General features: G+C 43.6%; 1 protein-coding gene and 1 long non-coding RNA gene across 10 annotated transcripts in view; one reads left to right on the top strand and one right to left on the bottom strand.

Annotated features, from left to right (window-relative positions):
• Positions 1-2,926, top strand: part of LOC144763504 (uncharacterized) — a 179,277-nt gene extending 176,351 nt beyond the window's left edge. Inside the window, exon 4 of the long non-coding RNA XR_013596228.1 lies at positions 1,730-2,926. This is a non-coding gene — a long non-coding RNA (uncharacterized LOC144763504). The remainder of the gene's footprint in view (positions 1-1,729) is intronic.
• LOC144763503 (uncharacterized) overlaps positions 1-15,542 on the bottom strand; it is a 556,338-nt gene that overhangs the window by 521,759 nt on the left and 19,037 nt on the right. For all 9 annotated transcript variants that reach the window (XM_078649154.1, XM_078649147.1, XM_078649152.1 and 6 more), the window contains 4 exons: positions 15,073-15,159; positions 12,028-12,103; positions 7,391-7,443; positions 1,722-1,793 (listed from right to left, as the gene is read on the bottom strand). In XM_078649154.1, coding sequence (XP_078505280.1) covers positions 1,722-1,793; positions 7,391-7,443; positions 12,028-12,103; positions 15,073-15,159 — 288 coding nt within the window. The remainder of the gene's footprint in view (positions 1-1,721; positions 1,794-7,390; positions 7,444-12,027; positions 12,104-15,072; positions 15,160-15,542) is intronic.

Raw genomic sequence — 15,542 nt, 5'->3', positions numbered from 1 at the left:
ACTGAAAGTGCGCCACAAAACAGTGGCGCACTCTCCTAAGGGCCCCTCCCAGTCAACCCCTTGCAAGGCACCCGCCTTCAAGGGGCTCTCTACAAAGGGATATATAATCCCTCTTAAAAGTGCAGGTGGGTTGCCACCTGCATAGTGAAACAGGGAGCAATGTTTAAACAGCTACTCTGTATTTCACTTGAATGTGCTGCCCCCACTGCACCACAAGTTCGCCGCTGTCCCTTCATAAAAGAGCACACTTTTCCTGTTTGCGCACAGCACACCTACTGAAAGGATAAGAGCGCCCTCTATGTAATAGGGTCATAGGAGGGTTATTATATCTATGGCACTATGCTTCTGTTGATATGCAATTGTAATGTTTTCAAAAAGAACATCTTTAACAGTGCTTCAAATGGTGGTGGTATTATTAGAGATCACAAGTCAATGACAACCCTGGCACATTAGGGTGCACTAGAATGTTTTCCTTGATCTTTTTCAAAATAGACAGCCAGTTTGACATTTTAGATAAGGTGGGCCCGATTCACAGAATGAATTTAAGACTAAATCCTAAACTTACCACTATTTTGGTATTCACAGAATGCACTTACTACCTTTGGCATTCACAGAATGAACTTAAGACTCAATCCTAAACTTACTACTATTTTGGTATTCACAGAATGCACATACTACTTTTGGTATTCACAGAAGTTAGGATTTTGTCTTAAGTTTGTCTTAAGACAAACTTAAGAAAGACTTAAGACAGACTTAAGACAGACTTAAGTTAGGATTTTGTCTTAAGTCTGTCTTAGGTCTGTCTTAAGTGTGTCTTAAGTCTGTCTTAAGTCTGTCTTAAGTTTGTCTTAAGACAAACTTAAGACAAAATCCTAACTTCTGTGAATACCAAAAGTAGTAAGTTCATTCTGTGAATGCTAAAAGTAGTAAGTGCATTCTGTGAATACCAAAATAGTAGTAAGTTTAGGATTGAGTCTTAAGTTCATTCTGTGAATCGGGCCCTGAATCCTTTCACAAGTACATGCACTGTCTCTATCAAGAGGACTGTAAGCGTCAATCTCAGGCCGAAAGAGAGAACTTTCAATTAATGCTCTGTGACCAATCTAGATCTGAGAAATCCTCTTGAGTGCTCAGGAGCCTGGTTTTCCAAATATACATTCTGTAGATTTATGGTACAAATATCCTCTCTTGATGGTAAAATGGACCTCAGAGTCACCATCACCAATAGTTGCTGTTTGATTAATCTGTTCTATTCTACATCCATTTTGGTGAAGATGTGAGGAATAAGGCGCGTTAGATGAGAGAGGATTTGGAGAGGGATAACTGTACCTTACATCCAGAAATGACGGGAAAAAACAGGAAAAGGTAGTAGTTGGCTAACAAGGAGCAGTGGGAGGCATGGCCTAAGTATGAAGCATGCCTATATGGTTAGGAAGGATCAATGTGACATCTACAGGGAATATGCTAGCTAGTAGATAGGAGGATGATCTGGGGAAAATAATGTTTTTTAAATTTGAATTTGATTTGATAATAAAAAGGCATTGAAGCCATGTTGAGGGCGCATGCAAATGATAACTTTGGAAACTAGGGTCTTTTGTTATGAAGCATGACCCAGGGACTAAGGATGACATTGAGCTTATAGTGGGTCTACTGGCAGAGGACAATAGTGACAGTTTGTTAATTACTCGCATCCCACATTCACTCACACCCCTTCCACTTACCCTTTCAGGTTGGCCACCATAAGGAACAAGACATCTATTTTGGATTTTATCCTGTGCAGATCCCAGCGGCTTCTGTGAGGATACCAAAAGAGGGCATCAGTCAATCATTCAACACTGGAGGATCCAATCGAGGGACCACCATATACCACACTCCCTTCTGGAAGACAGAAAATGTATCTCTTATACTTGTTCTAGAGTCCCATGGATACTCTACCTGAGAAGTAAGCTGATCACAGACTATGGATATTCATCATAGTCATTAGGAATGATACATTTAATAGCAATGCTTATTTTTCCAGCCCATTTGAATATAGTTTTGTTAAGGAAGCTAAACGAACCATGATATAGCCATTAGGTTTGGCTTGCATTTTGAATCCTGACTAAAATATTTTTTAAAAGCCTGCTTTGATATACAATGGATTTATGTGATAAAGAATTCAATGTATCATGAGTTCAGTGGGGGCTGCTCCGCCAAGGCGGAGGAGCTCCACCCCACTGCTTTTAAAAGCAGTGTGACTAAAGAAAACAAAAGTTGTTTTTTTCTTGGTCAAATCGGCACTGACCCCGCACTGACAGAGTCAAGGAGGCTTAAATTGCCCCTAAAGAGTGCACACTTTTCTCAAGAGCCAATCCCAGGTTCCCATACTGTGCCTCCATCACCACTGCATCTCTGTGGGACCGCTACTCATTTCCACATTTATCCGTATGCGTTTTATCCATAAATACAGCAGTGTGCCTCCGTCACCACTGCATCCCTGTGGGACCGTTACTTATTTCCGCATTTTATCCGTATGCGTTTTAGCAACGAATACACCAGAGTGCTTGTTTTCGTAACTAATGAACACACACTCAGTGTTCGTTTGTAAGCGACACGGATAGGTCTCTCCAAACAACGATTGCCCCTTTTAAATATTCGACCACATTTCTAAAGCATTACACCTCACGACAAGATTTTGCTCTAAAGCTATATGCTTGAGCGACAATAATCTCAAGAACTGGAGGTTGCTCTACTGCCTTGGATTTTAGAAATTTTTGTGTTTGATGGTTATTTCCTGACGAAAACACCTCCAGTGTCGAAACGCGCGTCGAAGAAACCATCGTTATTTGTACCAAATTGTTGATTTTGCAATGAATTTCAAATGTATTAATGACAGTCATTGACTGCTGTTTTTAAATGTAAACATCATTTACTGAAATAATTAAAATGTATGATTTTTTAATAATGTTTTCCTGAACTTATTCTTCACATTGCTTTTGTCACATATTGCCTGGGATTGTTGTTTTTCATTGTATGTTTTACCCTGTCCCAGAAATCACATCCAATTACAGGGGGTCCTTGATATTTGCAAGGCTGCCTCTTATTTATGCCACCCTTGTAAATAGGGGCAACGTCAAAATCAATGGGCGTGGCGGTGGAATGCCCACCGCAGCACCCATTGCCTTCCCCTTTCACGCTGAGTACAGCATGAAAGGGTGCCTTATTTACAAGGCAGCGTTAAGCCACGTTAGGTGGTTTAACGCTGCCATGTAAATAAGGCAAAGCCCCTATTGCCATCACAGCCAGTGACGTTGTGCTGGCGGTGGAGGCTTGTAAATATGCCCCTCAGTATTTCAACACACATTGCATTTTGACACTGCCCCTAATTTCCAAGGCTGAGCCAGCGCCAAAAATGAACGAGAAGGAATAACTGGACTTAGAATTGCGATACAAGTAGAAATTATTCATTTAATTCATAGCTCCTTGATTTTTGCTCTTTTAATGGCCAAATTTAAACCTGTGGAAACGCATTCTGCAACACATATAGAAAGAGCACATCACCATTATTGATTGTTTATGTGCGGGAAACTCTCTTCTTGTACATAAACAATCGCCTCTGCAGCGCAGGCACCCTTGCAACAGGGCGGCAGGTTGCCTGCGTTGATGCTAGGCAGCTTTTGTTTGCGCTAGCGGAAACACAGGGGTGTGCCCTATTCTTGTGAATATGGCACATCCCTGTGTTTAAAAAATGTTGGAGCGCGGCATTGCCAAATTTGGCGTAATCCGCACATTTTTTTAAATATGCCCCTGTGAATTAAAGGGGCATCTCAAGTTAATAATATATTTTCTAATACCTGCACTCGCTGTTTTTTGCGCTTCATTCAAAATAACATTTCCCCAGCTACATCACTCTCAATACACCTTTAAGCAATTCATGTTTTGGCCTCTTTTGAAATATTTTGTTGCTCCCTCATTTCACATTACTCAGCTACATGTTTATTGTAGTTGCATCAGTAACACAAAGTAACACTGTGTACTCATCTGATGTTGGAACAATTGATACACAGAGACTATTAGCAACAGAGTATTTTTTCATTCTTTTTGATTCTTTGTCACTTGTGGGCTAGGCAGGTTGCAAAAAAAAAGGGCCAATAAAGTGCGGTTGGGATGATCTTGCTGTGAATTTTGCTATGTTTGTACATGAATATGGTTGTTATAAAAATGCAACGGAGAACCGTGCATCTGCTTATATGCATTTTGCACTGTGTACAATGTATATCAATAACTCAGCATTTCTCACAGCATAAGTTATAGTTGGCAATGAGCAGAGGTTACACCTTTCAGTTTCTGAGCTGTGCTGTCTGAAAAGTATATGAAGACTTGGAAGAATACATAGCCGCCTGGCCTGATAAACTAGGATCACCGCCTAAAGTATTAAAGGAAGTAAGAAACCTAGGAATTACCAAGGACTCTATACTATCTATGAATGCCCAAGTGGACAAACTAGCAAGATCAAGCTTTGTCACTAGAAAAACCCTGCGACAAATTTCCCCTCATTTGGGATTTCCACACAAAATCCAAGCTACTGTCTCCTTTTTCTGTCGAAACTCGATTAAGCCAATAGCCTCTACCACGGATCACCTTTAACGACCATGAAAAGACTACAACGGATTCAGAACTCGGCTGCCAGGCTACTCTTGATATCAAACTGCAAGACCACATCTCACCTGCATTGAAAGACCTGCATTGGTTACCGGTTGCCCGAAGATCCACGTTCAAGCTACTTAGTATCACTCACAAAGCAATACATGGAATGGGACCGCTTTTCATCAGGAATATAATCACCAAACACTTTCAACAAAGGAACCTCCTCTCTAAAGAGGCATCTCGCCTCAAAATCCCAAGATACAAGAAAAAAAACATGGGTGGCACATCCTTCTGTGTTTAAGCAGCCAATGTATGGAACTCATTACCCCCCCAACATAAGATCCACCCACAACCATATTATCTTCAGAAAACTACTCAAGAATTTAGTCTTACCCACATAAGCACCATAAGCAAACAGAAATTTACAGTATATCGGCCTGTATATAAGCATTTATGTTCACTATAGTTATGTACCTATCTTTCTGTATTGCTTTGTATAAACATGTAGAATAATTATGTTGTTAAAAAAATCATATTTGCTCTACACGTACTTACTTCCATTGTGCATTTATGTACCTCCATGTACTTGGATCTGTGTGTCTGTTACTTTTCTCCTGAAAAAACATCTCCAATGCACTACTCTATATCTCATCCTGTACCTCTATCAATAGCTTTAATCTACATATACTTACCTCCTTTATGCACCTATATACTTTCAATGTACTTATGGATCTATATATTTATCACTTTCTTCTAATTTAGCATTTCCAATGCACTACCCTATTTCTCAGCCTACACTTCTCTCAATATATCTTCTAGCCCAACTTTCTGACTCATCTCAAACTTCTTTCTACTACTCTTTCCAATGCACTACCTTATCTCTCACCCTATAAATCTATCAATATATCCTCTACATCCACTCTCCCATTTATCCCAAACCCCATACCACTACTATGATCCCCAAAATAACCCTTTCTAGACTCTCTCCTACTCTACCCCTCCTTGCATCATCTGACACCTCTTTTACTATACCGATCCCCCAAAACAAACCTTTCTAAACTCTTCCCTCTGACTCTTCCCCTCCAAAAACCCTTTTTACTCATCCAAAAGCCTACTCCTACTGCTATGACCTAAAACAAAAGAAGAAGAAAAAAATCCTTCACTCTTCTATCCCTCCACTATCCTTTTCAATCAAAATAACAGACTAACATGTTCACAGCTCAAATTTAATATCCACTATACTAATTCACCACTAATCCTTTATGGGTTCTAGAATAGTGTGCTACTCGGCAATAAAGCGTATCAACACCCCATCAGGGTTACAAGTGCTATAAAAATGTAAACCTTTTCCCCTTTTTAACCCCTCCCCAACCCTTCTCAATAACTGACTAACATATCTACCACTCAAATTAATTTCCTGTTTCACCATACTAACTTTCAACACTAATCCTTATGGGTTCCAGAGTAGCATGCCACTTGCCAAAAAAGTGCTTCAAAACCGCATCAGGGGTAACAGGTGCTATATGAATGCAAACCTTTCTTCCCCTTCTATCCCTCAGCTATCCTTCACACAGCAAATAACTGAGTAATATCCACCACTCAAATTACTTTCATATATTCCAATACTAATTCACCACTAATCCTTTTTGGGTGTCCGGAGTAGCATGCGTCAACACCCCATCAGGGGTAACAAGCGCTATATAAATATAAACCCCTTTTTCCTTTTCTATCCTTCTGCTATTCTTCAGAATCCAAATAACTGCCTAACCTATCCACCACTTAAAATGTTCTTGCATGTTTCACGATACTAATTCAACACTAATCCTCTGTGGGTCCCGGAGTAGCGTGCTACTCGTCGAAAAAGCGATTTGATGCCTCATCAGGGTAGTAACCGCTATACAAATGCAATTACAATACAATGCAATAGGCACATGGCCAAGTTGAAACGTTGGCAATGCATAAAAAAGGCGCTTGGTTCTGCACTGAAACATCACAGTCATGTATGGAAGGGCCTTAGGTTCCCTAAGGCAGCCCCTCCTGAAAAAGGGCTCTCAAAAGCCATATAATAAATAAAGTCAGAATAGAAAAGCCAAACTCTGAACACTGCAAGTGTTTGCAGTTTAGAAAAATTACTGAGCAAAGCAATTGACACTTTACCCCTCAATCAACCACTCACAAGATCTAGCCCAGCTTTATACACTCCATAATGATGGCAACAGTAAAAGAGCAAAACAAAAGATTTTTTTTTTTTTAAAACACTCTCCAAAACAATTTCGAACAGCGGGAAATATACACAACCACAAAATGCATTGGACTGATACCAAAACATGACAAACATTTCATCAGGCCAATACTTAAAGGAAGCTCTCCCACACAGGCAAAGGGCTGTCCCAGAATCCCCCTCTATTTGCTATATGGTATGTTGACATTGTTACTCTTTTCTGTTTCCATCCATGTATCAGTTGGTATCTCAAACACAAAGAAACCTGCCTTGTAATACCTGCATGGTCAAGAGAGTACTCAGAAAAGCATTTCACACTCACGCTCTAGAGCTTTTTCCATAACATTAATATACCATAGAAACTCTAACAAACTATTCAGTTTGTCTCTCTTCATAACGCTTGTGCTAACCGGGAAATTAGCACTCTAAATAAAACAAATAAGGCATCTTAGAACCTGATAAGCATGTTGTAACTGCTGCGCCTTCTCCTAAATGTTAACCCGTGGCACAAGCTCTCTGGAGACACAGCCTTATGCTACTTACCTCAATACGAGACGCTTGAGCTCCTGCATCCAGTAGTTTACTTTGAGTTGTCTCTAGAGATAGGCAAAAAATATTTAAAATTAGCAATTACTTTTCTAACCAGATGGTAGGCCCTTGATCTATCAGACTGTTTTATTGATTTATTGTCTTTGGTTTCAGATCATCACCAATTATAGGTTTTAATGTAAAACAATCTATGAACAATACATGGAAATGTTTCTCACCTGTCCACAATAACTCTAATATTCATACTATATAAATGTCTTCTGTGTTTACTATAAGACACAGTAGCTAGTGGGACCTGGAACTGTGCCATAGCAGTGCAACAAGATGAGTGTCATAAAGATGCGGCATGCATCCAGAGAAGTGTATTCTCCCTATTGCACCCTAGTCTTTTTAAAGAGATCACGGCCCAATTCACAGTCGGAATATTATAAAGAGTGTTGGTCCTGGCCCTTTTGGCAGGTTCACCCCGAAACGTTTTGCTTTTGCCTAGCCTGTTTCTGTAACCTGGTGTTGGTGATTTTAGGCCTCTGCGTACTTTTTCACTTTGGTCCAGTGTAAAGTGTGTGTGCTCTCTGTGTATGTGTGTTGAGAGTGACCTGCCCTCCCATAGGAATGCATGGGGAATATGTGTGACCATGGTAGTTCCTGATGTGAGGGGAGTGCAGGGTCGAATTTGGTATGTGAGAACTCGGGAGATTGAATGCTGCACGATGATGTGTGCGGCTTTAATGTGTCTAGTGTGGAAGTGCCACTTCTAGAAGTTGGTGTGTCTGTGCAGTAATTGTGAATTGACTGTCTGGCTTGTGATTGGCTGGAGCTGGCTGGTGTGCCAGGCTCCTGGAGTCAGGATAGGTCTGCCCCGGTGGTGAATGGAGAGATCTGCATGTTAATGTGAGGGAGGGGTGCACCTGGGACCTGAATAGGGCTGGGCTTTCCCTCCACAATGCTGGCTCCGCCCCCTGTGGTGTGTCTGATGTCCCTGACCCACCCTGTGAATAGGCAGAGGGGCTGAGCAAAACAAAGTGCTCAGGAACCAGTTGCATCTGGTTCGCCCCTTGCCTGTACCTTTGGAGACAAAGGATTCCTGTGTATAAAAAGAGGCTGTGACCTCATGTTAAATGTTCTTTTTTCCTGACTTGAATCTACCAGGGGCGTGCTGCTGCTGGGGCCCATGAGAAGGCTTGCCTCCCTGGGCCCTGCCCAGCCCCAGGATTGCTACAGGACTTCTTTCTGGGGCCCCTTCTGCCTAGCCTGAGGATGGCTGGGAGGCTCTCTTTGCCCTGGAAGCCGTGTCCTGTTTTGCTAGGACCCTTCTTGCTGTAGAGGTCATTTCTGGGGCCTTTTGGTGGGCTCTGTGCCCCCCCTAGCGCCTGGGAAGCGCTATATCTTAATTTGCCCTGTTATTGAGGGAGCCTACCCCTCATTGCTGCATTTGTTGATGGCAGCGCGGGTGCCCACTCCGCTCATTTTGATATTAGCAGGTGCCTATCCTGCATGTGATCGCTGGAGTCTGCTTAGTTTGAGCTAAGCAGGTGTCCACCCTGCGTCCTCGTTAATTAGTGGTAATACGGGTGCCACCCCATCTATGCAGCCCTAAATCGCCCTTGCAGCCCGAGCTGCTTTGCAGAAACGTTGCCGGGCCGCTCCAGCGCGACCCGGAAGACAGGCACCGTGCGGAGCATTGCCGGTCTCCCACGTAGGGAGGAGGACCGGAACTGCTTCCCGCCATGCTGCGAGGTGCTGCCCGACGAGGTCTGTCTGCGCGGGGCTCCCGTGAGAGGAGAGGAGCCACACAGGCCTGCGCCATGACCGGGTGGAGAAGTGCTGCCGTCCAATGACAACGAGGAGTCCCCCGTGAACAGTCCGGTAAGTCAGAGAAGGGCTGGGGGACTCCATGGGTGTTTCAGTGCGTGCCGACTGCGGCACTTGCAGGAAATGGTGCTTTTGGTGAGCCCACATGTGCGAGGCACCCGAGTCTTGAGCAGCCCCGTCTAACAGCGGGCCGCTCCCACGTTACGGCCTCATTGTCCTGAGCCGGATGGATCCCACGATTGGGCAGTTCAGTTACCGCTCCTGGTGGGAGCAGATGGAGTGTTGAGGCGCGGTGCGAGGCACTGTGTCAGAGCGGCCTCCAACGATTAGAGGGGCCCGTGTTCTTGCCCCTGATGTCCCACTTCGTTTGAGAGCCTAGAAGGGCACCCCGAGAGGCACAGTTGTTTTAAGAGCCTAGGTGGCTCCAACCAAAATGCACCTTATTTGTTTAGAGCCACGAGGGCTCCAACGGTTTGGCGCAGTCTTTGCTCCAGAGGGCCAATGAGGGCCCATGTCGCAGTTTTGTTCCCCAGCTGCCCAGCAAGTAGTGGGCAGCTGCACCGTTTAGGCTTTTCTTTCAGGGGACCTGTTCCTGGTGAACTTAGGAGTGAGTCGCACTCCCTTCGCCCCTACCTTGGCCTTCCACAGCTGCGCAGCACTTAGTGCCATCTGCAGCATTTAGGCCCTGTTCTTGTCCTCAGCTGCCCAGCAAGTAGTGGGCAGCTGCAACGTTTAGGCTTGCGCAGATGGCGCACCCCTGACTGGCACTGCATTGGCAGCGCGCCCTGACATTCTGGACACAGGACATTTGAGCCCCTTCTTGGGATGGCCAGTTGGCCAGGGGGGCTGGTTTGTGGATAGGGCGCAAGGCCCTAAATGTGATTTATGCACTAGAGTGATGTGGTGCTAGGCAATGTAATGCATTTAGTATGTTTTGCGCACCCTGTGTTTTATACCTCTAAACTGTGGTTTATGATTATGGAGGTTCATGTTAGTGAGATGATACTTCACTCTGTGCTTTACACCCCTAAATGTGAGTTATTCTTAGGAGGCAGGGTCTAATGTGTTTAGACTGGTGAGAGATTGCATAATGTGTTTAGGCTGGTGAGGTTGGCGCAGAATGTAATTCACGCCTTAGGTGACTCCCTTGCCCTGTCTAGAGTGGTGGTTTCTGCCTTGCTTTTGCGCAAGCCTTAGCCAAACAGAAATCCCAGTTCTAACAAAGATTATATTTGCTGGCCAAACAAACCTAGAGGTAGAGATCAGTAGCATGATAAGAAACCCTCAAAAAGAAAAGAGGAGGGCCAGAATACTCACCAACAGGGGTTGGAAAGACAAGGGCACCGAGTGCTGATCATGCCAAGAGGCTGCATCGGAAATCAGTTTGTAAACCAGAAGCCATCCTTTCAGGAACATCACCAGAGAGGGCAGATCCACACATAGCAAGATTTCTTTCAGTTCTCAAAGTCGAGAACCTAAGGTACATTCTAGAGACAACCTCTCGCTAGGACAATTGGACCTAGACCTACAGAAATGTTTTAGCAACTGTTTGAACTGAAAAACTTCCTGTTAGTCAGTTTTCTGGTATTCAAATCTAGATCATTTCCTGCCTGGTAGTCTATGCCTATTCTATGGTTCCAAAAGTTTCAAAAACATTGAACACTCAATCTGGAAAAAATAATTTAATGATGATGAAGCCCTGGGATGACTTGTGCATGATATTAAATCATATTAACATAACATAGCCTAAGCATATTGATTGATGTTAACAAATATATTGCCAAGATGCAAAACATGAGTATTGAGGCCTGTAACCAGGATGCTCGTTGGCAGGTTAAAATCTAGGTTTAAACTGAGGTGCATGTAAATAGGAATCCAAAGACTGGATCGACGAGTCTAGAGGTAGAGAATAAAGATTGTAAATTTAGGCTTCCCAGAATTATACCAGACTGCCAACATAGATCAGATTTTGGTCTCTAAATTCAGGCTGATAAACCATAGCAGTCCGAAGCCCTCCCTTGTCATAAGTGTTTGAGAATATGTTCACCATCATCACATTTGACAAAGTACTACAAATAAAGATGTACTTGTTTGTATTGTACTGAATTTTGGCAATCACTTTCCTCTTTAGCATCAAAATCTAGTTTTGAAGGAAATCATACTTGTTAAAAAATACAACTGAACAGATATAGTAAAGAGTAAGGCAGTGAAGGCAATAGCAGAGAATGTATGGGTACATGCATGAGCAGAGGAGACATGACCAAAGGAGGCGTCTATAAACAGCCATTGTTGGAGGGATTGTGCAGGAGCATGGGCAGTTTGCAGGCAAAGGAAAAGAAGGGATGAGAAAAAAGAAAGATGTTTGGCCACAGGGTGTGAGGAGGTGATTAAAGTTTACTGATGAGGCATGGCAGAGGAAGCAGGGACAGAAAGGAACTAAAGCAGCGTGAGTAGAAGATGCATCGACAGAGAAAACATTTAAATGGTTCTGAGGAAAGTTATGAGTAACAAAATGAGCCTGGAGACAAGAGCGAAGGTAATGTTCAGAGGAGCCATGGACAGTGGAGATGCACCCATGTGATTTATCATCAAGGCATGGATAGAACTGGCAATAGCAGTGGAAAGGGCATAGGTGGAACTAGCAATGCACAAGCATTGGCAAAGGAGGCAATATAGAGATATGTGGGGAGGGCACAGCCAGAAGCAAAGGTGATTAGTACAAGCTAATAACCAATGAACAAGCTCACTTTTTCAATTACAATTACATTTTTAGACGAACAAATAAATGGGGTTTGAGGATTTACCAATCCTGTACTCACCAAGCAGGAGGAGGAGCTCATTTGCTGTCTGTTTAGCTGCTTGCCCTTTGTGAGACAGAGGTTCCTCGGCAGAGATCTGCCAAAGAAAAGAAGACAATATTTAGTGAGGGGGCGATTATCATTTATTGTCCCACATACTGTAATGTGCAGAACAAGAGGATCTCTGATACTGTGGATAACAGAGCTGTGTGTAGTTAAGACCTTCCTCACGATCCCAGCTCTCTTTCAGGAGCCGAAATGCGTATTTATTATCCCAAATATTTTGGTAACTCTGGGTCCAAGTTGTTATTCTCATTCTAGGGAAAACTCAGGATAGCCAGCATTTGAAGCGGGATAACAGTCAAGAATTATAGATTCCAGGACCCGGTATCCTCAAACCAATTTGCAGCCAGCTCATAATGAGGTCATCGAGGTGGTTTTATTTATTTATTTATTTTATTTTCTCTATCCCGTCATCTGCCCACTTTACCGATTTGGAAATACTTCTTATTACCGATTCAGTAATACCAATTCGGTAATAAGAAATACCTTCCTATTCATTCCTATGGACCTGGAGGCCCATAGGAATGAATGGGAAGCCATTCACTATTACCGATTCGGTATTTACAGAATCGGTAATAGCGGGAGCATATTCAAGATGGCAGGGTGTCACATTGACACCCTGTTGTAACCCTGAATCGTGCATGTGTGCACATGTGGCGCACATACATGTCCTAAGGGCATGTATGTCTGCCACATGGCACCTTGAGAAAAGCAAATTATTGCTTTTTTAAAGGTATTCAGTATTTACCGGTACAAAAGGGGGTGGTGATGGACGGAGCATCCGAATCAATCAAACACTCACACCCAGTCAAAAGATCTGGGTTTAATCCATCACCGTTCTTTAGCCCACTCTGCCACCCCAGTTCAGACATGGCTATATGCAAATCAGTATGACCCTGTGCCTCATGGGAACAGTCCAGCGCCGAACTGCCAAGCCATGACTTCCCTGGACCGGAAAAAAGCTTCCAAGGACCGGTTTCTGGCATTCCAGCCGTCTTCAGCCCGGCTTGCCTGAATCCAGTGGCAAAGTGAGCAAAGGACTCACGTCTGAGCATACCCTGCCACACTTATGGCGGCCAAAAGCGGTACAAAAGGTGGTGGTGATGGACGGAGCATCCGAATCAATCAAACACTCACCCCCAGTCAAAAGATATGGGTTTAATCCATCACCGTTCTTTAGCCCAATCTGCCACCCCAGTTCAAACATGGCTATATGCAAATCAGTCTGACCCTGTGCCTCATGGGAACAGTCCAGCCCGAACTGCCAAGCCATGTCTTCCCTGGACCGGAAACAAGCTTCCGAGGACCGGTTTCTGGCATTCCAGCCGTCTTCAGCCCGGCTTGCCTGAATCCAGTGGTAAAGTGAGCAAGGGACTCACGTCTGAGCATACCCTGCCACACTTGTGGCGGCCAAAAGCGGTAGACGCCTGGGCACCGAGACGCCTGCGGGTATTTGTCGTGCTTTATAAATGGCAATAAATAAATAAATAAATACAAAAGGGGGTGGTGATGGACGGAGCATCCGAATCAATCAAACACTCACACCCAGTCAAAAGATCTGGGTTTAATCCATCACCGTTCTTTAGCCCACTCTGACACCCCAGTTCAGACATGGCTATATGCAAATCAGTCTGACCCTGTGTCTCGTGGGAACAGTCCAGCATATAGCTGGGTTCAAACTGGATAGGCATGGTGAGCAAAAAAAACGATGGATTTAGGCCCAGATCTCTGTACTGGGGTGAATGTATGACATTGTTCTGCATTCTGTCCTTCACCTGTTGTTTTGCATTTGTCACCCCGAGTGGGACGGGTATGCTCAGACGTGAGTCCCGTGCTCTCCATGCCACTGGAATCAAGCTATCCAGGCTGAAGAGGGCTGAAAGCCCGAAACCGGTCCTTGGATGCTTGTTTCCAGTCCAGGGAGGACCTGGCTTAGCAGTTCGGGCTGGACTGTTCCCATGGGGCACAGGGTCAAGACTGATTTGCATATAGCTGGGTTCAAACTGGAAAGGCATGGTGAGCAAAAAAACCGATGGATTTAGGCCCAGATCTCTGTACTGGGGTGAATGTATGACATTGTTGTGCATTCTCTCCATCACCTGTTGTTTTGCATTCAGTATTTACCACCAACTTGTAGTTGGTGGTAAATAACGAATCCTTCAAGCAAAAATGCACTCACTTGAGTGCTAGCTACATAGGTTTTAAGGATTCGGTAATTTACCGATTCCTTAAAATAAGGATTCAGTATTTTACCGATTCCTTAAAATAAGGAATCGGTAAATTACTGAATCCTTATTTCCAGCCTCCTACATTAGAAAGGGCTAAATACCGGCCGGTAACAGGAAAATCACCATTTTCGGACGTTACGACCTACATCTGGCCCTCAGTGCTGCTACTTTGTAGAGCATTTACAATTTGACCACAACAGATGCGCTCCTTTCAAAATCTTGAGTAATTTAAGACTTTTATCCTTTATTACGTTTGCCTTAGTTCACTCTCTGTTTTACTCACTTAAGCATTACTATTATAGATCTAGTGGGTGTTAGTTTCGACTCTTCAGCAGTTAAGCTAGGTGTTGACCTTTTTTACCAAATGAATTGAGAGACTGACTATCTTTGTTATTCCTTGGCTGTCGACAAGTGAATAATGTGCTTAGTCTCCTGCTATAGACCTAGTGACTGGAATTCTGTGATCCTTGCTATGAAAAAAGTGGTTAATGATATCACTCACAAGCTATGGAAATCACCCCCTTTGGAGACAGTGGATTACCTTTAAAGTGTTGTGCTTTAAAGACAATGGGTGGCATTTTCAGCCTTCTGTGATGGAGATAACAGGGGACTTTTTTAGTGCTCTCTCATGAGAGGTGTCAGTGAATGGGCAGGAGTGGAGTCCACATCTCTACTATCTAATCAGGATTTGTGTCCATCACACCAACTGATCATCTTTATTGTTCAGAAGATACAGTGATTTCATGATAGAAAAGTCTCCTAAAAAATCCCCTACCATATTGTGCAGTGCTGCAAACCCTTCCGGTAAAGAAGCCTCCTTGCAAGCTTTTGTGACACCAGCTCTAAGGAAATTTTCGAGAGGCTGAATGGAAAAGAAATGAAATTAGTAAGGAAGAAGCCTTTAGAAAGAGATCACTAATCCATATGGCTTTCAATTTCATTCAGCACATTCATTTCCTACTATGTTAAATGATTACTGCACATAAACGACAGATCTTGACCAACTAAGCAACGCAATCACAGCCATCTGACATCACTTGGGACAGGGCCCTTCCTAGTGATGAATAAGCATCACTTTAAAAATTAGAGGACAGGATCAAGCTCTATCTTCAGGAAAGAAGTTCAAGGCAGTCAAGGGGATTGAAGTAATCATGATCCTTGTGGCGGACAGGCGATCAACACTCTCAAGGGGGTCAGTGGTTGACTGGGGAGAGGTAATCAGTATCACCACGAAGGAAGATGTGA

Source organism: Lissotriton helveticus, chromosome 6 (assembly GCF_964261635.1).
Source record: "Lissotriton helveticus chromosome 6, aLisHel1.1, whole genome shotgun sequence".
NCBI classification, from domain to species: domain Eukaryota; kingdom Metazoa; phylum Chordata; class Amphibia; order Caudata; family Salamandridae; genus Lissotriton; species Lissotriton helveticus.
The sequence above is the reverse complement of the archived record's forward strand: the minus strand, read 5'-3'. Positions and strand labels throughout refer to the sequence as shown.